The sequence below is a fragment of the Lycium ferocissimum genome, unplaced genomic scaffold (assembly GCF_029784015.1).
Source record: "Lycium ferocissimum isolate CSIRO_LF1 unplaced genomic scaffold, AGI_CSIRO_Lferr_CH_V1 ctg535___fragment_3, whole genome shotgun sequence".
Taxonomy (NCBI): Eukaryota; Viridiplantae; Streptophyta; class Magnoliopsida; order Solanales; family Solanaceae; genus Lycium; species Lycium ferocissimum.
In genome coordinates, this window is record NW_026725958.1 from 64,587 (window position 1) to 90,875 (window position 26,289).

General features: G+C 34.3%; 4 protein-coding genes, 2 long non-coding RNA genes and 1 other non-coding gene across 11 annotated transcripts; 2 read left to right on the plus strand and 5 right to left on the minus strand.

Annotated features, from left to right (window-relative positions):
* Positions 1 to 1,269: 1,269 nt before the first annotated feature.
* On the minus strand, positions 1,270 to 7,044 carry LOC132044861 (protein DEHYDRATION-INDUCED 19-like). Of its 2 annotated transcripts, XM_059435399.1 has the most exons (6): positions 6,758 to 7,044; positions 4,718 to 4,857; positions 3,223 to 3,300; positions 2,639 to 2,922; positions 1,609 to 1,722; positions 1,270 to 1,496 (listed from the first exon to the last, which is right to left on the minus strand). In XM_059435399.1, exons 1-5 carry the CDS (start codon positions 6,834 to 6,836, stop codon positions 1,614 to 1,616), a joined length of 690 nt encoding a protein of 229 aa, XP_059291382.1. In that variant the 5' UTR covers positions 6,837 to 7,044; the 3' UTR covers positions 1,270 to 1,496; positions 1,609 to 1,613. The 2 variants fall into 2 exon arrangements, with proteins under 2 accessions (XP_059291382.1, XP_059291380.1); XM_059435397.1 differs by having other exon boundaries at positions 1,270 to 1,722.
* Positions 7,045 to 8,633: 1,589 nt separating this feature from the next.
* TRNAE-UUC (transfer RNA glutamic acid (anticodon UUC)) lies at positions 8,634 to 8,705 on the minus strand. Its single transcript has one exon. It is a non-coding gene; the product is annotated as a tRNA-Glu (tRNA).
* A 684-nt stretch (positions 8,706 to 9,389) lies between these two features.
* Positions 9,390 to 9,902, minus strand: LOC132044860 (uncharacterized). Its single transcript, XR_009412284.1, has 3 exons — positions 9,744 to 9,902; positions 9,569 to 9,639; positions 9,390 to 9,474 (listed from the first exon to the last, which is right to left on the minus strand). It is a non-coding gene; the product is annotated as an uncharacterized LOC132044860 (long non-coding RNA).
* A 1,139-nt stretch (positions 9,903 to 11,041) lies between these two features.
* On the plus strand, positions 11,042 to 11,536 carry LOC132044871 (uncharacterized). Its single transcript, XR_009412291.1, has 2 exons — positions 11,042 to 11,316; positions 11,359 to 11,536. It is a non-coding gene; the product is annotated as an uncharacterized LOC132044871 (long non-coding RNA).
* LOC132044870 (protein NUCLEAR FUSION DEFECTIVE 6, mitochondrial-like) lies at positions 11,361 to 16,261 on the minus strand. Of its 4 annotated transcripts, none has more exons than XM_059435409.1 (3): positions 15,995 to 16,261; positions 14,594 to 14,718; positions 11,361 to 11,641 (listed from the first exon to the last, which is right to left on the minus strand). In XM_059435409.1, exons 1-3 carry the CDS (start codon positions 16,144 to 16,146, stop codon positions 11,634 to 11,636), a joined length of 285 nt encoding a protein of 94 aa, XP_059291392.1. In that variant the 5' UTR covers positions 16,147 to 16,261; the 3' UTR covers positions 11,361 to 11,633. The 4 variants fall into 4 exon arrangements, with proteins under 4 accessions (XP_059291392.1, XP_059291391.1, XP_059291393.1 ...); XM_059435408.1 differs by lacking the exon at positions 11,361 to 11,641 and adding an exon at positions 11,654 to 11,976; XM_059435410.1 differs by lacking the exon at positions 11,361 to 11,641 and adding an exon at positions 12,197 to 12,213.
* A 55-nt stretch (positions 16,262 to 16,316) lies between these two features.
* On the plus strand, positions 16,317 to 17,399 carry LOC132044864 (sufE-like protein 1, chloroplastic/mitochondrial). Its single transcript, XM_059435402.1, has one exon. The coding sequence runs from the start codon at positions 16,404 to 16,406 to the stop codon at positions 17,397 to 17,399; it is 996 nt and encodes a 331-aa protein (XP_059291385.1). The 5' UTR covers positions 16,317 to 16,403.
* Positions 17,400 to 19,504: 2,105 nt separating this feature from the next.
* On the minus strand, positions 19,505 to 24,916 carry LOC132044869 (F-box/kelch-repeat protein At3g23880-like). Its single transcript, XM_059435405.1, has 2 exons — positions 23,681 to 24,916; positions 19,505 to 19,865 (listed from the first exon to the last, which is right to left on the minus strand). Exon 1 carries the CDS (start codon positions 24,898 to 24,900, stop codon positions 23,737 to 23,739), a length of 1,164 nt encoding a protein of 387 aa, XP_059291388.1. The 5' UTR covers positions 24,901 to 24,916; the 3' UTR covers positions 19,505 to 19,865; positions 23,681 to 23,736.
* Between the last annotated feature and the right edge of the window lie 1,373 nt (positions 24,917 to 26,289).

Here is a 26,289-nt window from a genome sequence, read left to right on the forward strand (position 1 = left end):
AAAGGATATGATGCATTTGAATGAAGTAAGATGAACTTTGCAAGTATTCATGTAATATGCCCGGGGATCATCTTTGTACAAATTCCTCCACCCTTTTTCAGCGACATACACTTTTTTTTGGTTTAATCATTTGGTATCCCAAAAAACAAAAAGAAAAACGTATAAGTCCGTAAAAAGGGCAAAAGAATTTGTACAAGATGATCCCTAGGCATATTACATGAATACTTGCGAAGATTCTCTTTCTCCATTCAAATGCTGTCATATCCTTTGATACAATAGCACAACCCTGGTTCCGTTTACCGTTGCCAGTGTTTGAGGGTACTAGCTAGATATAGATGAAAGAAAGAAGGAATTAACCCTAGCATATATATAGGGACCAATTTCAGGTTGAGTTCATAAGATGATTGTGACAAGAACTAAGAAACGGTTAGGTGGGCAACATTCTTTGTGTGTCACACTAATATTTGGATAATATTACACAACTTAAAAAGAAGATGATCAGAATGAAGTTTAGATTGTGGGTATATTTGAGGATGATTTTGGCCAAAAGCTCTTCACCACTGTTAAAATTTATTGAACTGTTGGTTGAGTATGAGTCACGGTAAAGTAGAACTGTTTGCTGGTAACTACAACTTTGCACAATAAATAAGACTTATTTTTTAAAGAATAAAAAGTACAAAGGCAAAGATTTAAAACTTCTGGACCCTTGTGCTTGCATGCCTTGCTCATCGTTCAACACAACTACACAGGTGTAACAAGTCCTTAACATGTCAATAGTGACTCAAAGCTAAGCCTAAGATCAAATGAAATATGGATCCAAACATCCTCAGATCCCACAAAATTGTAAAAAAGTGTCAATATCATGTAGGATAACTACATCTTAAGATAGCAAAATTGGAACTTCAAATAAAATCAAACGAGAATACTCTATATGATTACTCAAATTTTGGACAACAAATTTGCATTGAAAAACCGAAAATATGCACTAAATTCACAAACATCCTAGTGTTAAATGTTAATGCACCTAATTCATGCCTTCTGATCATCAGTTTTTCCCATCAAAAAACGGTTATCTACTGAAGTAAACTGTATCTAGGTCCGTCTCCTATAAATGTCACTAGTAGGCCTCGAGCTAGCTTTAACTTATATGGCGCTTAACTCATCAAACAAGTGCGCCAGGCATCCTGGAATAAGAATCTACAAATTCTGACAGCAGGTAAAACATATAACACAAGCTTTTGCTCATAAAAGGGGTAAAAGAAAAAAGAGGAAGGAAGAAGAACTACAACATCAACAACTTTGAACCAACACTTCATTTCTTGTATCCTTTCTGTCACCAAATAATATGAAAGCAACATACGAAAAATGGATAAAGAAAATGGTTCCAAGTTTGACACCCAAAGGATGAAAGGGAGGAAAACCATTAAGAAGAGACCATACTTTTACACCACGATTGAGAGACCTGAGAATGTGGATACCGTAATTAACATCATTTGCTGCATAACAACCAGCCAATGAGGTTAAACAATGCGAATCATTAAAAAATCCCAAACTGCACCTTATCCGAACTTTACTTGAATAACTATTATTTTGCACTTTAAAACTTACTGCCATTAGTCAGCTAACAATGTATAGGCAAACAGATCCTGAACAAAAGAAGCTCTTGCAGTAGCTCGTCTTATCCGTTTTTCTCGTTCCTCAGAACTTAGTGAAGGGTCAAAACTGCAGGAAAACAAGAGGCAAAGAGGGGTTTGGCAGAAGGCAGATAATTTAGAATTTGATCAAGAATTAACACTAAATTCAACAACCATACAGCAGCTATTGCTTTTGCCATACAAATAAAAGTAAATAATGATATTTCACTGCTTCAACAGTCTAGGACCCTTCATTTAATTTCCATCACTAAGGTGCTGTTTGGACACGCGATTTCAAGTTTTGATTTCAAATCTGTGTTTGTTCACCACGTTTTGAATAAAACTTCAACTTGAAATTACGATTTCAAATCCTAAACTCACCTCAACGGTAGAATTTCAACTTCAAATTTGTGATTTCAAATTTTCTAAAATTTAAATCTTGGCCCTTAATTTTAGATTTTGCCAAAAAAGATCCATCTTTGTTACAAAGGTAATTGTCCAATCCTACTTTTCCAACCCACTTTCCCCCTTCCATAGAACACATCCAAAAATCAGTTGGTGCTACTGCGAGGAATACTTAATTAATCGTTAATTTAGGTAGGATCGGGGAAAGTTTAGATAGTTCTTACAAATTGTGGGTTTTCATAGTTATGAGGAAAAGTACAATTTGATTTCAAAATTTTGTTTGCGAAACTTATGACGAAGCACATTTTCAACTTCAAATCAACCTTCATGCAAATCAATAATTTCAAATCATGATTTCAAGTTCATGTCCAAACGCCTACTAAATGTACTCAACAAGAGCTAAATAGGAATGAACAACAACAACAAACCCAGTGTAATCCCACAAGCGGGGTGTGGGGAGAGTAGAGTGTATGCAGACCTTATCCCTACCTTGTGAAGGTAGGGAGGCTGTTTCCAAAGAGCTAAATAGGAATGCAAGAGCTAAAATGATAAATTGAAGATTTTCACTAGCACAAAAGAAAAGGAATTCGTCTCACTACCTTAACTTCCATATTTGTTGTGATGTCGCATTCTTTGTAGTACTGTCGTCAATGCAGGACATAACCGATTTTGAAATGTCCTCTGCTTCGGATGAGGGGAAGTTCAAACCAAGAGAAGAAAGGAAAGGATCAATGGCTGCAGCAGATGAAGTAGCGCTACTTGATCGAGATCCACCGCCTGCTAGAAGCACCTGCAAGTGAGCTTCTCGAAGATCTTTACCTAGTAGAGAGAGTGCCTGGCTGCTTGGAATTGCAACTTTTCGTAATCTACGCCGTCGCTGTACGTAATTTTGAGTTAAAGAAATCTTGAATAGGATTTTGGTTTGGTGTTGTGCCAAATAGTTTCCAAGTGTGCGATAATTACAACTTTGGACCGCTCAAAAGAATAATAGCCAACAAATGTCTAGGTTTTGTATCTCAAGTATAAATATACATATTGTATACACAAAATGTACATAATTAGTGCATAAGTTTTGTAAATGTTGGCTAGAGCCTGTAATTTTCTTCTGATGGGTCAAAAATGAAACAAGCCCTTCTTTTAACAGCCGGCTATCATCTCAAGTAACGACATTTCAAAAGGATATCTTGAGCAAGTGTCCATGTTGCAGCGTGATATGACTTAACAAGTCGCTGACAACTTTAACGGAACAAATTGGACAGACCTGCAATGGAAGGTGAATATAATAGCTAAATACTTTATGTAGCATGTGGGGGTAATTAGAAGAGAAGGAACAAATACATGGTAAAATTCATGACCTTGGCAACCATAAGATGCTACGACCCTTATTCTACACTAACAAGGATACAAGAATAGGAAAGATAACTACATCAATCATTTCAATCAAGCAAGTGACCAGACTGCCATCAAAGAATGAAGTGTTTTTTTTTTTTTTTAGAGAAACTGGTACTGCAAATAATGAAGAATTTATCTTGCACCAGTGACCTCTATGCTAATGTACTTGAAGTAGTCACAGGATACTTGATTATCTAATTTTATTCTAGTGGATGATCAACAATTTCTTGGTTGAGTCCACTGTTTTGCATTTACTGGCGCTACTGAATATCGTCGAATTTATGATCTGTTGATATGTAACGTCTTCAGACAGTTGATGCATATGAACGCACGTGGCACATTACCATATGTGTGAAAGACACTCTCATTTACCAAAATGTCAGGTTTAAAAGTGACTATCGTTTGCTGTATTACAGAATTTTGCTCCCAATCCTCTCCCTTTTTTTCTTCTTTGAAAATATAGAATGCAACTACATTTTGGTCTTTTTATCCTTCAGATGAAGGAGAAACCTCCTTAAGAGAAATAAACAACTAGTCAGGGAGATCATGTAATTGATATTTACTCGGAGAATCATAAATACTTTTTTACCAAATATGGCGACGGATAAAATGCACATTAAGTGCGAGTAAGTGCACATTCTGTGAGAATCTGTTTAACATCTTGGAACTTAAACTTGCATATCTTCTATTTGGAATGTTAAAATTTCTAACTCTAATAAAAGAAAATTCCAACTAAATGAGCTTGCCATCTAAAGTTTTTACACAATTGTTGCTATTAATGTGCCAAGTACCAAATACTGCATCATTTCTTTTGTTAACCATTTCTCCATTCGACCGGTTTATATAGGCAGTAGCACGTAAACCAATGGTTCAAATGCTCTGCCATTTTGAAGAATTTCCCAATAGCCTATATATGAGTTTGATTGAGAATGGTAATTTCTCAACATATACAATGAAGTGGGCTATGAGTTTTACTCTCTATGGTCACTTAGAGGCATTACCCTACAAAGAAACGGCAAAAACTGAAATAAACCAGAACAAGTCAAAACTAATTTTCTAAACTCACCGTTAGTACAACAACCTCAAAGTTCCTTCTTTTTTTCCCCGAGAAGAAAATGAGACCAAAATGTTCAACAAGAACACTCAAATATCGATTTCAAGTAACATATATTAAATCAACATTGTACTAAACAAGGAACAATACATATCAGTGCAAAACAGAGAAAAAAGTAAGACATGTATCTATATATACACGTACACAAAAAAATCTATTTGCAAAAACTCACAGTAGCTTTCAACTCGCAAGAGTGTTCATCTTCAATATGAGAGCACAGAGAGGCAATATCAAATTCCTCATAACAGTACGGGCACGGAAAATCTGGCCGGGCCTCCTCTTCAACCTCAAAATCATCGATGCTCAGCCGATCTACTCTAACCAAAAACATCCACACAAGAAAACAAGATAAGTTTTTAGAAACCAGAAAATTAGTAGCATTTATTCATCAAACTAAACATAATGTAACCAAACAAAAGAAATGCCAAAGCTGAAAAAAAAGAAAAAGATTTTCACAACCAACCCAATTTAAGCTAATCCACTATAACCAAAAACATGCAAAAGAAGAAACTTTCCAAGAAAAAATTAGCATTCATTTCAGCAAGATCAATCAAAAAATAATCAAACAAAAGAAATATCAAAGCTGAAAAAAAAAGAAAAAGATTTTCACAACCAACCAATTAAGAGCTAATCCACTATAACTTAAAAACATGCAAAAGAACAAACTTTTCAAGAAAAAATTAGCATTCATTTACCAAGATCAATCAAAAACTAAAAACCCAAAAATATAAAACTAAAAAGTATTAACAACCAACTGAAAGCTAATCTATTATTACCCAAACAATGCAAAAATTAATATAAAATTTACAATTATTAATCCAAATCAACAAAAAGTAATCAAACAAAAGAAATATCAAAGCTGAAAAACAATGATTTTCACAACCAACCCAATTTAAGAGCTAACTCATTATAACTAAAAACATGCAAAAGAACAAACTTTTCAAGAAAAAATTAGCATTCATTTACCAAGATCAATCAAAAACTAAAAACCCAAAAATATAAAACTAAAAGTATTAACAACCAACTGAAAGCTAATCTATTATTACCCAAACAATGCAAAAATTAATATAAAATTTACAATTATTAATCCAAATCAACAAAAAGTAATCAAACAAAAGAAATATCAAAGCTGAAAAACAATGATTTTCACAACCAACCCAATTTAGAGCTAACTCATTATAACTAAAAACATGCAAAAGAACAAACTTTTCAAGAAAAAATTAGCATTCATTTACCAAGATCAATCAAAAACTAAAAACCCAAAAATATAAAACTAAAAAGTATTAACAACCAACTGAAAGCTAATCTATTATTACCCAAACAATGCAAAAATTAATATAAAATTTACAATTATTAATCCAAATTAACAAAAAGTAATCAAACAAAAGAAATATCAAAGCTGAAAAACAATGATTTTCACAACCAACCCAATTTAGAGCTAACTCATTATAACTAAAAACATGCAAAAGAACAAACTTTTCAAGAAAAAATTAGCATTCATTTACCAAGATCAATCAAAAGCTAAAAACCCAAAAATATAAAACTAAAAAGTTTTAACAACCAACTGAAAGCTAATCTATTATTACCCAAACAATGCAAAAATTAATATAAAATTTACAATTATTAATCCAAATCAACAAAAAGTAATCAAACAAAAGAAATATCAAAGCTGAAAAACAATGATTTTCACAACCAACCCAATTTAGAGCTAACTCATTATAACTAAAAACATGCAAAAGAACAAACTTTTCAAGAAAATATTAGCATTCATTTACCAAGATCAATCAAAAAGTAAAAACCCAAAAATATAAAAATAATAATTCTACCATAATAGAAAAGGGAAAAAAAATTTAAACAACCAACTCAGAGCAAATCTACTATTACCCAAAAATGCAAAAAAAAATAATATAAACTAAATCAACAAAAATAAAAATATTTTAACAACCAACCCAAATACCCAATTAAGAGCTAAATCATTATAACAAAAAACATGTAAAAGAACAAACTTTTCAAGAAAATATTAGTATTCATTCACTCAGATCAATCAAAAACTAAAAACCCAAAAAAATAAAACTAAAAAGTATTAACAATCAACTGAGAGCTAATCTATTATTACCCAAACAATGCAAAAAAAACAATAATATAAAATTAGCAATTATTCACCTAAATTAAACAAAAAAAAAAACCAAAAAAATAAAAATAAATTACAAACCGAATTGAGAATTGTGAAGCTGTAAATTAAAATGCCTTTTTGCAGTGGTGATGCGATTATTCCAGAAATCAGAATCCATATAGATAAATATAATGAGGTTAAAAATAGAAGTGGATAAAGCTGAAAATGAGAAATGATTTAAGGATAAATGAACAATGAGAAAATAGTTATATTTAAATATTTCTTGATTTTGATGCGTTTGTTGTGGATATAATATTTCTTTTTTTTTAAAAGAAAAAATTCTGGTAATTTATTTTAAAATTTCTTGATTAATGAAAGAGATCTGTGTTTTGACTTTCTGTTCTTGTTAGTGATGCAGGTTTTTTTTTCTTTTTAGTACGGTTCAGATAAGATTAATTTTTTTTATTATTATTATACTCCCTCTATTTAATTTATTTGTCTGATTTTGATTAGATACGAAATTTACGAAAATTAAAAAAAAAAGACTTTTTAATTTTGTGGTCTTATATTAAAGATATATGCAATATATTGAAATCTTTCTTTAATCTTGTGATAACATGCTATGTGAAAAGTTCAAATTAAAGAATTGCCAAAAGAAAAAAAACTTTTTAAAACGAACTAAAAAAAAAGTAAAACAAATAAAATGAAGAAATTAAGTTAATAATATCAAGGAAAGAATTGTTATGGCTGTAGATGAGAATAGTACATGCAAATTGCAAGTGAATTCACTTTCTCTAATTTAATGGGTTACAGAGTATAAAATTGTAATTGTCTTGGCACTTTCCAAATTTATTCACCTAAATGAAAATACTACGCACCCCCAACCCCCAAAGCCCCGCAAAAAAAAAAAAAAAAGAGTTCGTCACGAAGAAAATTATTTTTAAATTTTGCATGTTTGGATGGTCAAAAAATTTTCTAGAGAAAAATAAGTACCTTGAAGATGAAGAAGATGACTTTACTCATAAAATTAGGAAAAAAAAAAAATCATAATAATATTTTATATCGATTGTCTTCTCCCACCCTCAAATTCCATAATTTTGTGCAGTAGTGCCAATGAAGTGGATGGAGCAGTTATTGACAGTACCAATCATGTTATGTTATAAATTATTTTGGGATCGGTACTTACTACTTAGTTGAGCGCAAACTATCAGTTCCATGATTTGAATCTTTTTCTTTTATGATTTTATATCTTTATTTCTCCTTTCGGATAAAAAAAAGTATCCACTTAGTCTTTTTTTTTGGGATCAAAAAAGGCGTCAACTTATTAAATCAAGAAACAATTAGCCTTATCTTTCCAGATTTACCCCTATTAAGTGTTATGTGATCAATTCCAATGCCTATTTAATTAGGAGTAGTTTAGTCAATTTACATATTTTTTTTCTTGCAGTGAGTAGTTTCTAAAAAGGTGTTCAAATGGCTTAGTGGACTCTTTTTTTGATCCGGAGGGAGTATTAATTAGGCTATTAATTAATCTAGTTAAATTAGTCATGGTGGGAGTATGTAGTTACTGCTCAGTGAATTCTTCATAGGCCAAAAGGCAAAAATCTCAAATATAACTACATTGTACCTTGAAGTTTCAGAATGCGTCCACTAAAAAAATGTAGAATTTTGCAAACATAATAGTAATACAGTCAAACCTCTTTATAATAGCATTATTTGTTTCGATAATTTTTGCTGCTATAGTGAAATGTTTTTATAAAAGAACATATAATATAACATAACATGAAAGATCAGTTCCATTGGAAACATGATTGTTATGGTGAAAAATTGTTATAGAGGAAGACTTTTATGAAAAGGTCCGACTGTATTTGACTTTCTGTCTTGTATTCTCAATCTGAAATTAGTAACATGATTTGCTTCAAGTGCTTAATTCGGAAAAGATTTTAAAGAAAAAAAAATATCTCAGCTAAAACATTTCCGTTACCGGGAATCGAACCCGGGTCTCCTGGGTGAAAGCCAGATATCCTAACCGCTGGACGATAACGGATGTGTTGGTGGGTTTAGACAGCAATATTAATATCACTACGTATATGAAAATGACGATCTTTTCGACTTCTTATTCTTTTAAAATAAGATTAAAATGATTTTCAAACTTCACATTTTTTTAAAAGTAGCAGTGGTAAGATGAACCCAACTTAATGTAGCAGACAAAAGACAATGGATTCGAGCTCAAAATATCTAGAAATGTATTTTTCTTACCACCGGAGAGACTCTAGCCAAGAAACATCTCTTGGATTCATAAATTAATAAATGATCCATACCATTCTTAGAACGGAAAAGGGTCAAATATACCCCTGAACTCTGAGAAATAGTTCGTCATCAATCCGCTTCGTTATCTTTATTGGGTTAATTATCTTTATCGTTATCTTTGGGTTAAAATATACTTCCTTCTTATATATTTTGAGTCCGAATATCGCTTTCTAGTTAAAATTGTCAAGTTGGACATGAGATACGCGTGACGCTTCTTGGCTGGTGAGGTGGACACCACATGACATGCCACCTCACCACCCCAACCCATTTACCCCCGTCTTCTTCGACCACTATCATCTCCTCCCCTCCACAACCTTTGCAACCATTAGCACCACCACACCACCACTTTTTAAGATCTTGAAAAAAAGAGACAAAAAAAGAAAGCTAAACATAAATTTCTCTCCTCTGTCTCTTCTACTCTTACCTATAACATCAAAAGTCGATCGAGGAAACACAATTCCTGTGTTGGGTTGAACACAATACTTTTTGGGATTCGTAGTTTTGACCTGAAAAAAAAGTATATATAATAATTCAAAGTTGCAATTATATACAATAATCAATAAGTTTTTTTTTTTTTCAAATATAATTAGGGAATGTAACTTTGAAAGTAACATGGTTTTCAGTATTATTTGACAAATGAATTGAACAAGAGATCTGCTTCTTCAGCTCGACTGATTAACCACATTAGAAAAAAAAAATGCATTAAAAAGATTATGCAAAAAAGAAACCAAAAAAAAAAGAAAAAGAGATAGAGATGGGAAATGAGGAAACTGACAAGGAAATTTGAGGTCAAGGGGTTCGATATTAAGAAGATCTCCACTGCTCATTTTCTCAGAAAGTGAATCAAAAGAGGAAAAAAATTATACTTTTTTTGTCTTTTTTTTTTAAGACCTTAAAAAGTGGTAGTGCGGTGGTGTTAATGGTTGCAAAGGTTGTGGAGGAAGGAGATGGTAGTGGTGGAAGAAGAAGGGGGAAGAGAGGGGTAAATGGGTTGGGGTGGTGAGGTGGCATGCCATGTGGTTTTCACCTCACCGAGTTGTTAGTATCACGTTATATCTCATGTCCACCTTAGACAATTTTAATGGAGAAAGGGTATATTTGGACTCAAAGTAAAAAGAAGGGTATAAATGAACCCAAAGTATAACGGTAAGGGCATAATTGACCCAATAGTGTAACGAAGGGTATTGATGAACTATTTCCCAAAGTTTAAGGGTATATTTGACCCTTTTCTGTTCTTAGAAACATAATGTTGTTCCCAGAGACGAATCCAGGATTTTAAGAGGATGGATTCACCATTTTAAATAAAATTAAAAATAAAATAAAAGGAAGTGCATTTAGTTGGGTTCGATCCCACAAACTTAAGGGATTAAACCTAGCACACCAATGCTCCACTCAGTCTAGTTTGACCATGTGTTCCTTCGGTTAATATTAGATATATTTTAAAAATTATATACATAATATACCGAGTTTAGTCGAGTGACTATGTGTTCACGTGACCCATTTTTTAAGCCTAAATTCGCCCCTGGTTGTTCCTATCCTAAATGAAATACAAGTTGTTGACAAGTAAAGTTAGGTAGAAAAACAAGGATTGAGTGTAAAACGATTAAGTCTAGTTATGATTTCTCCAAATTCCTATTCGTGAGAAAAAAACTTAACGCGCGAAAGATATTTTCTTCTCTAAACTCTCCTCTCTTAAAGGCCAAGGGAGAGACTGCATCTCTTTCCTTCGGTAGCCCGTGAGCTTGCCTATAGAGCCAACAAAATCAATGTCCCAAGGCGAATTGGCAACACTGGAGGATTTGGTTGATACGAGCAGGATAATCGGCGGAGCAGGATAGGAAGGAAAACAACGCATAATTGTCATGATTCAAGTGCACTCAAGATACTTTTGAAGGTGTTGACATATGTTATGGTTAAGGTAATATAGTAATGCTATACTATATAGTTGTGGTGACATCTTTTGATGAAGCCATCTATGTTTATTAAATTTTGATTGCTAAGAGATGCCACTGGCTAAAGCTACTACAAAATTTCACTTAACTAAGCTAACTTGCATGCATCTAATTTATTCTACCTGGTACCCCTTGCTACCTCCGACTAGCACATTTACATTTACATGGTATCTTTGTCCACCAAAGATTCATGAAGCATCGATATGACTCTCATACTAGATGCGTAACATCATATGACCTCGCTCCATATTAAATATGTGTGTTCGCACGCACACACATTAAATTTTCCAATTTCCATGCATCAACCCATCCCCTCCGTTATATTTGGGGAAAAATTGTTCATGGTACAAACCTTAGAACTGTGTACAATATTCCAGCTACAAAGTCATAGACAAGGTTAGATGTGTACAATATTCCAGCTACAAAGTCATGGACAAGGATAGGTGCTTATGCTGTATACTGGTATTCAGTTTAGAAGTCGTTCAACAAGTAAATACTCCGAGTAACAAAATAAAACTCAAGTAGAATCCAGAATTCACTGGAGGGGTCAGCATCTGACAAATCACAAATGTGAATATTAGAAGAAAAGTAAAATGGAAGTTACAGAAAAAAAAAACATATGTTTCTTCGTTGGAGCTCCTATCGTACCCTATGTTCAGACATTCTCTTCGACTGCCTGGTAAAACTCCGCTTGAACCTTCTGATCACATTCATCATAAATCTGATTGAATACCAAATATTAGATGCTTTCAGAACAATCCCAGGAAACTAAAATCAGGTAATATATTGCTTTACACCATAATCGTAACGAAATGTGATCAAATGCGCTGGCGCCAAGTCAACTTCAACCCTCACATAATCTATAATTATAATGAGCTGACTTAGGACTTGAAAAAGTAAATAGCCATCGGTGATATACTTCAATAGAAGCTACAGTATACAGAAAGGGAAAGAATCTCATGTTCTCATTCAGTACTCTACTATTTTTCTCTAAGATCCCTTGGACATAAACTTCACTTGAACTCTCTGACATTCATCATACATCATCGTTGCAATCTGATTAAATGCCAAGTATTAGAATGTCGCTTACATCTTACAACTACAAACGGAAAGGAAAATTTTCTATGCTAAGCAACTTTCGGTCTGACATAAAATCTGATTCAGTTTTCCTGAGGCTTATTATGCAATTAACTCATCAATAAATCAATATCAGCTGCATGATTCAAATCTGCAAGAAACACGTATTTCTACATTAATCTACATTCAGACAGGCATACTGCATGATTCACAAATCTGCAAGAAACACGTATTTCTACATTAATCTACATTCAGACAGGCATAACAAATACATCAATTGCGTATTTCAAGGCTCAACGACATGTCAATATATATTGATATCTTGGATAAGAACATATCACTCTTTCTGTAAACTGAACCTATAAGCATTTAAAGAGTTCTGACTGAGAGTTTTATTGGAAGGATTTCAACTATAGGAGTTTACGTTGTAGACTAGAAGGACATAACAGAAAAGGCAACAAAACTAACAAGTCTGACAAAGGTCTTATAATAGACAAAGGTCACACTATTCTTAATATTGATAAATAAAATGCATCCTGCCCCAGAAACAACCATATGAACATGATTAATTCCATTGGAAACACATTAATCTAATGTCAAATATCATGCTAACAAGTTTTGCTAGGTACAGTATTAGCAAATTTTGACCTTCATAGTCACATACTCGTATTTATAAAGAACTTCATTTATGTACTTGGATGAATGATTAGTTGTGTACACAATATATTGGTGAATTAAATTACGTCGACCAAAGTCAAGTATCTATCTGTATACATTGATACTTACTCAAAAACTATCTAAATACATTGATAAATCATTCATGTAGTAGTTGCTACGATTCAAACACACGATATCGAATTACTAACTAACTGAGTATGTAAATTAAACAATAAAGAAAGATTACAACTTGAGATTGTTCAATGAAACCTATGTTGCTCGGACTCTTAAAAAATGTCAACGGGTGCGTGTCAGATTCTCCAAAAGTAATGTATTTTTGGAGAATCCGACATGGGTGCGCATTGAAAGTGAAGAGTCCGCTCAACTTAGAATGAAACAACTAGAATGCAATTAATAGGAAGTTAACATAGACAAACAAGAAGAAGAAATGAGAGGAATAGAAAAGTGCAGAAAGGAGATGAGAACAAGTAGAGAGTCCCCTTGTCAAAAAAAAATAAAAAATTAGAGAGTCCACAACTTCCATGATGCCTAACTGAGTACGTGAGTGCTCTTTTTTATAACTGCTAATGTTCACTTCTCACGTGCAAACCACAAAACTGCTATTAGCCTTTATCCACAATGTAGTCACCAAGTCGTATGTTTTTCATTCTCATCCTGGAGCTTCTCCTAATTATATTTGCTGCATCAGAACTAACATTGTACCCCCAGGATCTCTAGCATTCACAACAATTCATGAGTCCATTAAGTTAATATAACTATTAGATGCATTCATGGGTTCAACATGAATACATTAAATCAACGGAAAAGGACCAAAAATGCCCCTAAATAATCGGGTTTGTTTTATGATAGCCCTCTGTTGACCTATTCGCTCCCTAAAGCCTAACACTTTTCAATTGGCTTAAAATTGCCCCTAAAACTAATGGTGTGGGTTTTAGGGAGCTAATACGTTAACGAGGGCAATCATAGAACAAACCCGATTATTTAGGGACATATCTTCCCTTTTTCCGTGTTATTTATTCATGACCAATCGGGATTTTCCTAAAAACACTATTTGAGGTAGTGCTTGGGGTTTGGGGAGAGTTCTATGGAGGAAGATAGGGCGAGGGTCTGGGAAGAAGATGACCGGCGGGGAAGGGGGCAGCAGTGAAGTTCTGAAAATAGTGTTTTCTTCTTCTTTGTTGTCTATTGCTCAAGTTTTTTTTTTTTTTTTGGATTAGTTAGACTCAAAAGTCACGTAGCTTTTTTCATAAGCTATTTTTGTCAAGTCACAGTGTGTAAAGTTCACGTACTAAATTTTTTCTACTGGTAGTCGTGAGGAGTTTAATAGGTACACATTGATCAAGGTTGGAGTATCTAATAGGTAAACCTCGAGCAAAAATGTCCAAATAAAATATGGTGACAACTTTTGGAGTCTATGTATTTGGCTGAAATTTTGGTTCCTCTATCTTTTCCTCTCCAAACATTTACCTTTTTTCTTTTTTGCGGCGTTGGGGGGTTTTGGGGTGGGGATGGACACGGGGTTCAATAACCACTCAAGGCTCAAGCAAATACACAAATTTCATACTCCTAATAGCGGCCCATGGAGTCAACTTATGCCATATTCCAGTCCACACAAAAACTGAAGTACAGAAACAGAGAAGAGGCAAAAGCTAAATATAAGCTAATGACCAAACAAGTGAAAGATTACACAGCACAATCTTTTAGAAACTTAGGGCAAATGTAAATTCCTCAATGGCATTTAGTGATAGGAACTACAAGCTCACACATTAAAAACGACACCAACAAAAGTATACAGATTCAATTTGGAAAGAAGAAATGCGGATATTTGTGAACCATTTATATTTATAAAATCATGCACCCAACAAATTAATTCTCGTACGCACCCATACAATAATCCAAAAAGAAGTGAAAAATTTACCTTCAAGATTCCAACCATAGCTTCGAGGAGTGGCAGATAACATCGAATTCAGCAATGCAGAGGCAGTAGCAGTGTGATATGGAAACATCGTTTCCACTCTTATACAACTCATTTCAACAGGAGATCTACAAAATATAAAGAAAAAATCTATCTGGGTCAATATCATAGAAAAAAATAAAGGGCAAATACTCAAATAATTGGTAAAAGTTCAAATTTTCATATATATGTGCATATAATCTACCTGAGTCAATAGCATATGTAAACAACTAAGGGTCGTTTGGCTGCTGGTTAGGAGGTGATCTATTCATGTATTAAATTATGCATAACTTGTACCATGTTTGGTAGCGTTTTCTTGCTATGTATAAAATTCAACACATGGAATATGGTGTTTGGTCAGCAATTTAGAAATCCACATAACTAATACATGTGCAGTATAAGTTATGAGGGAATCTATGTATTAATTTCTACAAGATATAACTAATACATGAATACCTAAACCCTGCATTAGTAATCCCTACATTACTAATACCTATATAACTCTAACCAGCAACCAAACAACCCCTAAACACTCAAATAATTGGTGAGAATCTAAATTACATATATATGTGCATATAATCTATCTAGGTCAATAGCATATGTAAACAATTAAGGGTAAATACTCGAATAATAGGTGAAAATTTTAAACTATATATATATATATATATATGTATATATATAAAATCTATCTGGTTCAATAGTATATGTAAACATTTAAGGGTAAATACTCAAATAATTGGTGAAATTCAAATTACATATATATGTGCATATAATCTATCTGGGTCAATAGCATATGTAAGCAATTAAGGGTACATATTCAAACAATTGGTGAAAATGCAACAGCAACAACAACAATAACATACCCAGTGTAATCCCGCAAGTGGGGTTTGGGGAGGTTAGGATGTATGCAGACTGTTTCTGATAGTCCCTCGGCCCAAAAATAGTTTTCGACACAGGGTTGCAAAAATGGAAAAATTTCAGAAATATACAAGTTGGTCACTTACATTGTAAAAAAATAGCCCAAAACTTACATTATAAAAAATAGCCCAAAATATACAAACATATACAAATATATACAGACACTTATACCAATATATACCAATATATACAAACATATAAGGAGGCAGAGAGAGAAAAATTTGGGTTATTTTTTGTAAGAATTAAAAAATTGGGTCAATTTTGATAGCATTGTTGCCCCAATTAACATACAGTGTAATTATATAACAAGATACAAGGCAAATGAAACAACATAGGGTAATACACATGGAAAGAATAAGACACAACGCGCGATTACTAAATAATACTACTAATAAGGATATGGCGAAAACACAAAAAAAAAAAAAAAAAACATTTATTAGTAATGACCTGAAAATGCGAGCAGTGAGTGGTTTCTGTGAAGGGATACGAAAGGGAGATGAAGAGGCCTTTGGCTTGGTGCTGTTGGCGAGTCTGCCGGAGGCTGTACGGCCGGAAGTAGTGGCAGAACGGAGGAGAGACCTGGCGGTGATAGTGGCCATGTTTGTTGAGGTAAAAAGGGCTTTGTTGGGGGGTTTTTGAGGTTGTTATATTTGGGAAATAAAATTTACTTAGACTAAAAAATCAAGAAAACATTTGTTGTGGACAAGTAAAATAGTTTCTTTTGTCTTCTTAGGAGTACTAGGGTGTGGATGCCTTGTCAGACACCTTTTCAATCTCTTGGCTGTCTCTTGTCTCGAATCTGCCTTTCCTCTCTACAGCAGCAACTAAATTCATCATCAAACCCTTTCTTCAATCCATGTCTATTTCCACCAAAATTCCACACCCTCTCTTCACTTCACATCCTACTAAGTTAACCATTTTTAAATCCATCATCACAATCCAAAGAATCTCCACAAAAAAACCCATTATTTCAGCCACCCCACAACAATCCTCATCATCATCTCTTCAACCCATTGAAGAACTCCCACCAAAGGTTCAAGAAATCATCAAACTATTCCAAGCAGTTGAACAACCAAAAGCTAAATATGAACAACTCTTGTTTTATGGAAAGAATTTAAAACCACTTGATGCTCAGTACAAGACTAATGAAAACAAGGTTCAGGGTTGTGTTTCACAGGTTTGGGTTAGGGCGTATTTTGATTCCGAGAGAAGTGTAATCTTTGAAGCTGATTCGGATTCGGTACTCACTAAAGGTCTTGCTGCTTTGTTAGTTCAGGGCCTTTCTGGAAGACCTGTAGAAGAGATTGTTAGAGTTTCGCCTGATTTTGCGCTACTTTTAGGATTGCAACAAAGCTTAACTCCTTCTAGGAATAATGGGTTTTTGAATATGTTGAAGTTAATGCAGAAAAAAGCGTTGCAGTTGTACGTTGAAGCGGAGAAAAAAGTATCTGGTTTAGGCCCCCAGAGCGATTTATCAAATGCCTCGACTGAGCAAATTAATGTTAATGGAAATGTTCAGGAAGTTGGTGAAAACAATATAATTGTTGGTGCTGTTGATGATGGTGTTTTGAGGAGTAGAGGGATGAGAATAAAGGAGAAATTGGAGAAGGAACTTAGGCCTGTTGAATTAGAAGTTGAAGATATATCTTATCAGCACGCGGGGCATGCCGGGGTTAGAGGCAGTGATGGAGAGACACATTTTAATTTAAAAGTGATTTCTGAGGAATTTGAAGGTAAGAGTTTGGTTAAGAGGCATAGGATGATTTATGGTTTACTGCAAGATGAGTTGCAGAGTGGATTACATGCATTGTCAATTGTGGCTAAGACACCGTCTGAAGTTGGTAGTAGTTGAATTGCAGATTATTAATAGAAGATTTAAATATGCTAAAGTGGGAGAAGAATGGAGCACAATTTGCCAAGCTTGTGAAGCAACAATTCAGCAAGAGACAAGCCTCATGGTTAGGTGGTTAAAGCCACTGGCTAAGACAGTGAAAATAAATAGTGATGGTAGTTGCACTCAAGGATCATATGGTGGAGATGGCTTAATCAGAGATAGCCAAGGGAGATTTATTTTTGCTTATTCAATCCCCCTTGGACCTGGAACAAGTAACATGGCTGAAGCAGAAGCCATGCTTTATGGAGTCAAATGGCGTGTTAACAATGGTTTTAGAGGTGTATGGGGTGAAACTGATTCTCTTCTGCTTGCTAATTGCATAAAGAGAGAATGGAAGATCCCCCGGAGAATTCTTAGTATCATTGATGAAATTCAGAGAATAGTTGAAGAACATGGATTCCAAATTAACCATTGTTTCAGAGAAGCTAATCGACCTGCTGATAGATTGACCAATTTGAGTCATAACCTTGAAGAAATCCAAGTGTTCAATTCTTTTGCTGAGCTTCCAAAGAACACCAAAGGCCTTATCAACATGGATAGATGGAATCTTCCATCTTTTAGAATCAAACAAGCCAAACCTGCTCAAATCATTTCAGTTTTTGGTTAGGACATAGATTAGTCTCAACTCAATGATCATGTGCCAAGTTTGGTATACCAAACTCAACTCTGTAACTTTTTGCATAAATGATCAATGGAGACACAGTTTGACCAAAAAAAAAAAAACATTTATTAGTTCTCAAAAAGATTGTCTTACTTTCCTTATTAGTTTGTTTCAAAAAGATTGACACGTTGTTATATTTAAAAACAATTTAAATTTATGAGATGATTTACAGCCACACAAATATTTAAGGCTTGTTTTGGATCATATATTTCAAAAGTCTTCATTTATTTTTTAAACTCGTGCCAAGTCAAACTAAGACAATCTTTTTGGGATGGGGTGGAATAGTATATTTACTAATGTTTGAAATCTAGTAAAAAAAGAAAATGGGCGAAATTGGTTTCCCGACGAGATTTTATGTTTTTCAAGTGGGTTATTGTTTAGGTCGAGTAAGTTTGTAAGTTAGAAAAATGGATGAGTGAATTTATTTAATTGGAATTAAAGATTAAATTAGACCAATAATGAAATGCCACGTGAATTATAAATAATTTTTTTTTATAATTTTGTGTTGGCCGTTAGTCATAAGTTCATAACTCATAAGAGCATAAGTGACCTAAAATCATAGGAATATTTTCAACAAAATAGATGAATGAAAGGTATATTCAGACTTTTCAAACTTTTGAGCGGAGAATCAAAGTTTAGTGGTTTTTGTGAAGAGATACAGAAGGGGCGGTGAAAGCCTTCTCACTGCGGCTGCTCGGTTGATAGTGGCCATGTTCTAATTATACTATATTATTTAGTACTATTATTACCTTAATCACAACTACATGGTCAGGGTGCTCTTCAGCCTCATAAAGGATGGCATTGCTAGAAACCATGTCATCAACAACATCAATCTCCTTGAAGCGGAAAGTTTGAGGGGCGGACACATTCATTCCATCAGTGTTAACCAAATGGTTGTAGACTTGTAGCTCACAAATGATGTTAGTTGTACTTAAGGTTGCGTACCGGTCGGTTCGGTTCGATTAGATTTTGAAAATCAATTTGTACACATGCTAAACCGTTAAAGAACCGTTAAAATATCCATTAATCTGTTGTTAATGGTTTAACGGTTAAGATTCCACACGAAGATTTTTCTTCATTGAGAATCACTAATAGACAATGTGACAAACCAACATTGTACTCTTGGGAATCTAACAGAGTATTTCAGAAAATATCAAGTAATTTGCGCCTGAAAACCAAGTTCCATTGAATTGGAATCTACCTGTTTAGAATAAGTATTAGCAGGTAGAAAATAGCAAGCATAACATTTTGACAGGCAGACATTTTAAGCAATATCTTCGAAGTACCTGAAATGAGGAAAAAAAAAATGGAACACAGAAACAATCAAACAGTAGCCATACCTAATCAGCAGCTATAACCATCAAAGAATTCCAGAACATAACAACTGAATATAGCAATCAAATAGTAGCATGGTAACAGTCACAATTTGAATATTAAGCATTAGTCAGCCAGTTCACTAGCAATAAATTGTCTAGCACCACCAGAGTTTCAGAAAACCAAAACAACAGTCACACATTTGAATAGTAAGTCCTAACATAGTACTAATAGTTCATATTCAAGTCAACAAAACAATAGCTACTCAATCCTAATAGTTATATGTTCCTGCTCCATGAGATCCAAACAACGCTTAACATGAAACTTTAAGGAGACCGTCCAAGTATGCAGCGAATGGCACCATCCATCATCATTTTCTTCAAGCTTTTCATAGTGATTCCAAACAGGTGATCGAGCTTTAGGACCACGAAGTAGAGGCATGATAAAACCTAATTAACAGAGAAACAGAGAAAGTATCAGTTGATGGCTTAATGGGTACAGAACTGGAAAGTCTATTAAAAAAATTAAGAAGTATATAAAGCGGAAAAAGAATTAAGAGAGGATACATTGACTTGTCCAGGCTTTCTGGAAGCAAATCCTAGTACTGGTAAGGGAACATATAGGTTCTCCGGAAAGACGTCCAATTACTTAAAGATTTAGTATGTACAAATTGTTATTCTACAGATACCTTCTAATACTATATTTTAAAAGGATACTCTCTGTAAAGGCCAACTACACTAGATACTGGATTTCTAGTTTGAGATGTAATGAAGCTTTAAATAAGTCAAAAGAAGAACTCTTAGTGCTATGGAAACAGCAAAAAATAACATGGTATAATCTGGCATACTGCACTCTTCAGCAAGTAAATAAACCAAGAAAAGAAGAGAAAATAGTCAAATGCTCCCTCAACGTTCAGTCAGATTAATTATGACGCACCCAACCTTTACGGGTGACCTATTACCCCTTGACTATTTTTTAAACGGAATTATTACCCCCCCTGAAACGCTACCACCAGATCTGTATTTGAGTGGTGAAATGCACGCGCCTGACGTGTATTTTTTCACCTTTTACTTCTAATTTCGAAATTTCTACACCAAATAAAGCCAATCCATCACCAAATGAAGTCATTTTTCACCAAATCAAGAATGCTATACTAAACAATACTAACAAACAAGGCTAGATGGACATTTTTTCCTTTCTATTTATGTCAAATGGGTACCGAAATTCTGGTTTTTCTTTGATTGCTTTTTTTTTTTTTTTCATATTTTATGTCTTTGCTCACTTTTTAGGTGTATATGTATTTGTGGATGTTGAAGTATAAGGAAGTGTTTGGGGACGTTGAATTGGATGTAATAGAGAATTCCCCCAATAATGAAATGATTGAGTTTTACCGGTGATGATGGGGTACCCTCTAATGGAGGATGATGAGGAAGATGATAGTGGGCAGTGTTGTGAAAGGCGAGCGCCATCTCGCCAAAGGCGAGAGGCGTGGCGAGGCTCTACTGCCTTTTATGGCTGTGGCGAGCTCACCTTCAAAAGGCGCTAATGGCGCCGAGGTGAGGGGCCAGTTGTGGCGAGGCGACAGTCCTTTTTTAAAATTAAAAAAAAAAAAAAGCAATTAAAAGAAATGGAGGGCTTAAATGAAACTTATTTTCAAAAGAAAAACAGCAGCTAGATTTTTTTTTGCCTCCTTCTCTCTTCTCCTTCAAGGTTTTCAGGTACGCCTCTTTCTCCTTCTTCTTTTTCTTCAGTTCTTCTTCTTTCTTCCTCCTCTATTTTCGACTTCTGCTTCTTCTTCTGTTCTTCTTCTTTCTTCTTCTTTTTTTCCGGCGACGACTGCTCTATTTCCAGCCACCTCTGCATTTTTTTTTCCTTCTTCTATTCTCTTCTTCTTTTTCTGTTTTTTCCCCTCTGTTTTTTTCTCCTCTGTTTTTTTTTCTTTCTCAACAGCACCAGTGAGGCAGTGGCTGTTTTGCTCCTGTTTTTCTGTTCAACAATTGTTTAACTTTTGTTATAAACTTTTGTTGACTCATTCAAGTTCTAGACTTTTAGTATCTACTATCTACTTTTAATTTTTGAATTGAAATATTTGCTAATATGTAATTGCTAGTGAGATTTTGATTATTTACATATGCAATTAAATATTTTAATTTTTTGGTATTTATTGGCGCTGCACTTCAAAAAGGCGCGCGGCTCGCCTTAAGGCGAGACAGGCCCTTGTCGCCTTTTGTCGCCGCGCGCCGTCCAAAACACTGATAGTGGGGAAGGAGAGGAAGTTGAGGATAGTGTTAGGATCAGGACGGTGGGTGGCCAAGTTTTGGAGTTGGGTTTGGTTAAAAGAAGGTGGGGGAAGTAATAGGTTAATTTTTAGAAAATTAACTGGCGGCGGTGGAGGGTGGTGGACGGCGGCGGACGGTGGCGGGCAATGAAGAATAAGGGAATAAGAGGAAAAAGGATGAGAGAGAGAATGAAAAAAAAAAAACTAAATAATGCTTATAATTTTTATTTTTTTTAACGTTTTTATTTGCTTCTCACTCTCTCAAAGAGAGTGAACTACACTCTCTGTGCCACCTCACCATCCAGGGAGGTATTAATTTCACTTTAAAATTGTCCAGGGGGGTAATAGGTCACCCGTAAAGGTTAGGTGCGTCATAATTAATCCGACTAAACGTTGAGGGGGCATTTGACGATTTTCTCAAGAAAAGAACTCATAGCACTATAGTGCCAAAAAATAGTTCCCTTCAGAGGACACTTTCTCAGGGATGATTCAGATGAACATACTATACATATACAAAGAGGAAAATAGAGGGATAGAGAAAAATCATTAAAGAACACTTCAGACAGTTGGGGGAAAAAAAAATAATGCAACCAATACTCCAATTGTACCATAATTCAGAAATTCTCTTCAAAGACTACTCTTCTCAATGATAAATTTCTACTATAAAATGTTTAGTCTTCACATCAACACACGTGCACACAAGATAAAGAGAAATCAAAAATTTGTACTTTCCAACTATTAAATGAACCAAGACAACTCCCTTTGGGTGATGAACATCTACTCTAAGATATGAAGCTTCAAATAAATACGGAATATATAAAGCAACATTGCAGACTAGAGAAGAAGAGTTTATAAGTCCAATATTTTGGTGAGTCTTTTAGCAATTGAGACCTTGAACCTTTGTATAAACAGTGAGCCAATCTTTAACGCATCACGTGAATACCAATTAAGCTCGAAGACTACTAGGTCAAAAGGGGAAAAAGATGAAGTGAAAAGAAAGATGTAAGTTTCAGAGTGCTTTGGGACACTGCAAATCAGCACTTCATACTGTGCCTATGCTCAACCCAAAATGATACAAAATTTTGGAAAATAAGGATCGTCTCCAAGCATGGTGGTAACATCTACCTTCTCAACTATGGTCGGGGTAGTTCTTTAGTTAAACAAACTTGGGCCATTGAAATTTAAATGGGACACAAGTCATGCATCCAAGTAGAAGCTCGGGAAGATGGAGAATGATTAGTCAAGAAGAGCCTTATATAATCAAGATCATACCAGCTAAACATTTATAAATATAATTATCCTTCAACCCACTACTTTTTATTTTATCAAGTAGTCAAAATCATCAACAGCATCAAGCACCTCCTTCAATCTAATTTTGCTCAAGTCAACGGTATAACCAAAGTGAAAGAAGATTCAGCGGTTGATTGACCAAATAACTAAAAAAACTTGAGAAGATAGCCACGAAGAAATAACAGTAAGCTATTAGCAGCGACAGAAAAAACCCATACTTGATGATATTTCAGACCTTAACGGTTATTACATGATTTCAGTGATTCCTCTGCCTCTTCATTAAGTGTCAGTAAAAATGATCATTAACCCAGGCCCTAGATCAAATAATGACCATGCCAAGGACTATATATGCTAATTATTATTGCGGTATTCACATTTGCCTTAGTGCTCATTACTCTTACAGTCTTACTCAATCTAGAGTGGCACAACATGTACCCTCAAAGGACCGCTTAAAAGAGAAGAAAGACCAATCTCATTTACTTAGAATGGAGAAGCCACCAAACACTATAAGCGAAAAAAACGTTCTTTCAAAAAGTAGTTGTTCGTCGAAAATATACAACAACAAAAAAGGACAACCATGATACTTATGCAGATGCGGTGTAAAGATGACCCTTATATATGCAATGTATTGTTCCATATTTGACAAAAGAAGCCGAATCTAACAACATATGGAAAATGTATAGAGCGAACACTTACAAGTCGTTAGCTACAAACTGTCATTTGCCTGAGTTTTTGCAGCCTTCAAAGTTGTGTCATTGTTCGTTTTGTAAAATTGGAGAAACTAGGCTTTCTACATAGTGTTCCGCCTCAAGACTTCTATCAATATTAGTAACCTCTGGATATCTTCTTAAGTCATCCTTTGAATTGTATATCATTAAAGTCGATCCAAAAACACCCAATAATTCACCTTCATTTGACATGCAAAGGGTTGGAAAAAGCATATCGATAGGATTTTTAATGGTGTAAAGCTTCATCCAAGACTCCTTAACCCCATACTCCTTCATAATCCACACCTCAGCTTGATTTATCAGAAAATTTCTCCAATAATTACAGATTACAGATAAATCACTTCCCAACACTCCAAGATTCAAACATAAATTTTCTTTTCTATAGAAAGGTTGCTCCATCTTCCTACATTTCTCATCAACCAAATCAACGGACATGATGCCCCAACCATCATCATCAGTAACCAAGTGAAGCTTCCCATTCACCAACTTGCTCGAATGACGGGGGAACACCCTGCCTTGGAAATCATCAAGTGTTCTCCAAGAATCACTCATTAAACTATATATTTTGGCATCGACGTAGCGATTATTACTGTCAAAGAAAATACTCACTACCTTATAATCATCGTGAACCTCATCATACCCAAAACCATACTTGACCTTGACCGGGTATTTATACGTCCGTATAGACATAAGGTTAGCTACTTTCTTGAACTTTCTAGTTGACGGATTCCACAGAACCAAGCCATTGAACTCAACACGCAAACAAATCAATCCATTAACAGAACCCACAATACGAACAAAATTACAGGAGGTTTCTATGGGATAATCCAAGTCCAATGCCTTAATATCAGACTCATAAAATAAAGAGCTAACAGAACAATGTTTTAGATTGTGTTTAAATTTCAACAGTAATCTATGGTGGGTGCAATTCTTAACAGAAAAACTAAGATGGGTCTTGACAAAATAAGGACTAGAGATTAAACTAAACCAATCTTTTGAAACACACTTGTACTGTAGGAGGTATTTAACTGGAAGCCTTACAAGAATTGCTGTGATGAGTTCTTGTGGCAAGATGGGGTTTGTCAAGATTGAATCTTTATTGCTTGAAGTGGATGGAAATTGAGTATTATTTGTGGGTTTGAACCTTTTGGGTGTTGGATGAGAGGATTCATCTCCCTCAGGTTCCATTAGGGTTGCAAGTTTCTGTTGTCTTTTTGGGCTTGAATGTTTGCCCCATTTTACTAGTAGAGGGAATGCTTAAAATAGTCCTTCCAAGTTTGACTTATGATTTAAAAAGCCACTTCAAATACTAGGTGGAGGATTAATAGTCCTTTAAGTAAAGAGCCCGGCACTTCTGTAACCAAAAAAAAAAAAAAAAAATTGAAACCAAACTAACCTGTTAAAAAAAAAAAAAAAAAAAAAAGAACCAAAGTAGAAGCTACACGCAGAATACGTAACGTGAAAGAGCTAAAGTGTACATTTACACTTTGGTCCTTTCACGCACAGATTCTGTGCATGAAACCCCTAACAAAAACCCAACCCATTTCCAGCATACTGTTTTCTTTCATTTCCTCCATTTTTACCCTTTCAACACACTTTTGCACTCCAAAAACATGTTTCAAAGTTTTGAAACTTCAAAGTTTGCTATATAACCCGATATTTGTGAATGCGGTTATTACTGTAAACTAAAAACATAAAAAACTCAAGATAATCCGGGTCACCGTTTTTGGCGTTGTAAAGTGCCTGAAGTAAGTATTTTTTACATTTTTTAGTGTTTTTTTCCACGTTATCCATATATTTTACTTTAAAAAACTGATTTTCTTGTAATGTTTATAGGATATGGGCGGTTGCAAACACTTTCGGTAGGAAGATAGCATTCACGTGGATAAAAAGGTGGCAGCGAAGTTTAAAAATTTACTTTTTGATAGAGATACCGCGACTTCACGTATCTCTAGAGATACCGCTAATTTGGACTCGCAATTTAAGCTTTTGGAAGCTGAAGAAAAAATTGAACTTTTGGAGGTCTTGCTCACCGATTCCGAAAAAAAATGAATTTTCTTTGAAGGCTAAACTTAGAGACGCTCAACACGAGAAAATAGCTTTGAAAGAAAAATTTAAATTGTGGAAGATTATTTGTGCTATCTTGTTGTTGTTCATTATTTATATGTATTTTGTTTATTAAGTTTAATATTTCTATGGATTATGTTTTTTTACAAGTTGTACCTTTTCCCCTATAATGTAATTCGCACCCTTTATGTACTAATTTATTTGTGTTTCTTTGTTAAATTGTCAATTAATAATAGACTTTAACAATAAAAGCAAATTAAAAACATGCCAAGCAAATTCAAATTGATGACTTCATCATAAAATAAAAATACAAATTAACATCCTTAGTCCGAAAATTAAATGACATAAAAATACAAATTAACATCCTTAGTTTGAAAATTAAATGACCCATAATCTAAGACAGTGAGCCTAAATAGACCCTAATCGTCATCATAATAGAAGTCCTCAATATCGTCCTCAGAACGATATTGGCAGTCTCTTAACACATATCTTTTTTCAGGAGATGTTAGT

Excerpts from the sequence above, each read along its gene's own strand:
- LOC132044864 (XM_059435402.1), top strand. The coding sequence starts at position 16,404 with ATGTCTATTTCCACCAAAATTCCACACCCTCTCTTCACTTCACATCCT.
- LOC132044870 (XM_059435407.1), bottom strand. The coding sequence starts at position 16,146 with ATGGCCACTATCACCGCCAGGTCTCTCCTCCGTTCTGCCACTACTTCC. Across the intron at positions 14,719-15,994 it reads CTCACTGCTCGCATTTTCAG|ATCTCCTGTTGAAATGAGTT; the intron begins GTCATTACTAAT and ends TATATTTTGTAG. Across the intron at positions 13,389-14,593 it reads CTATGGTTGGAATCTTGAAG|AGATCCTGGGGGTACAATGT; the intron begins GTAAATTTTTCA and ends TGTGAATGCTAG.
- LOC132044861 (XM_059435399.1), bottom strand. The coding sequence starts at position 6,836 with ATGGATTCTGATTTCTGGAATAATCGCATCACCACTGCAAAAAGGCAT. Across the intron at positions 2,923-3,222 it reads AACATGGACACTTGCTCAAG|GTACAGCGACGGCGTAGATT; the intron begins ATATCCTTTTGA and ends ACTCAAAATTAC. Across the intron at positions 1,723-2,638 it reads CAACAAATATGGAAGTTAAG|TTTTGACCCTTCACTAAGTT; the intron begins GTAGTGAGACGA and ends GTTTTCCTGCAG.
- LOC132044869 (XM_059435405.1), bottom strand. The coding sequence starts at position 24,900 with ATGGAACCTGAGGGAGATGAATCCTCTCATCCAACACCCAAAAGGTTC.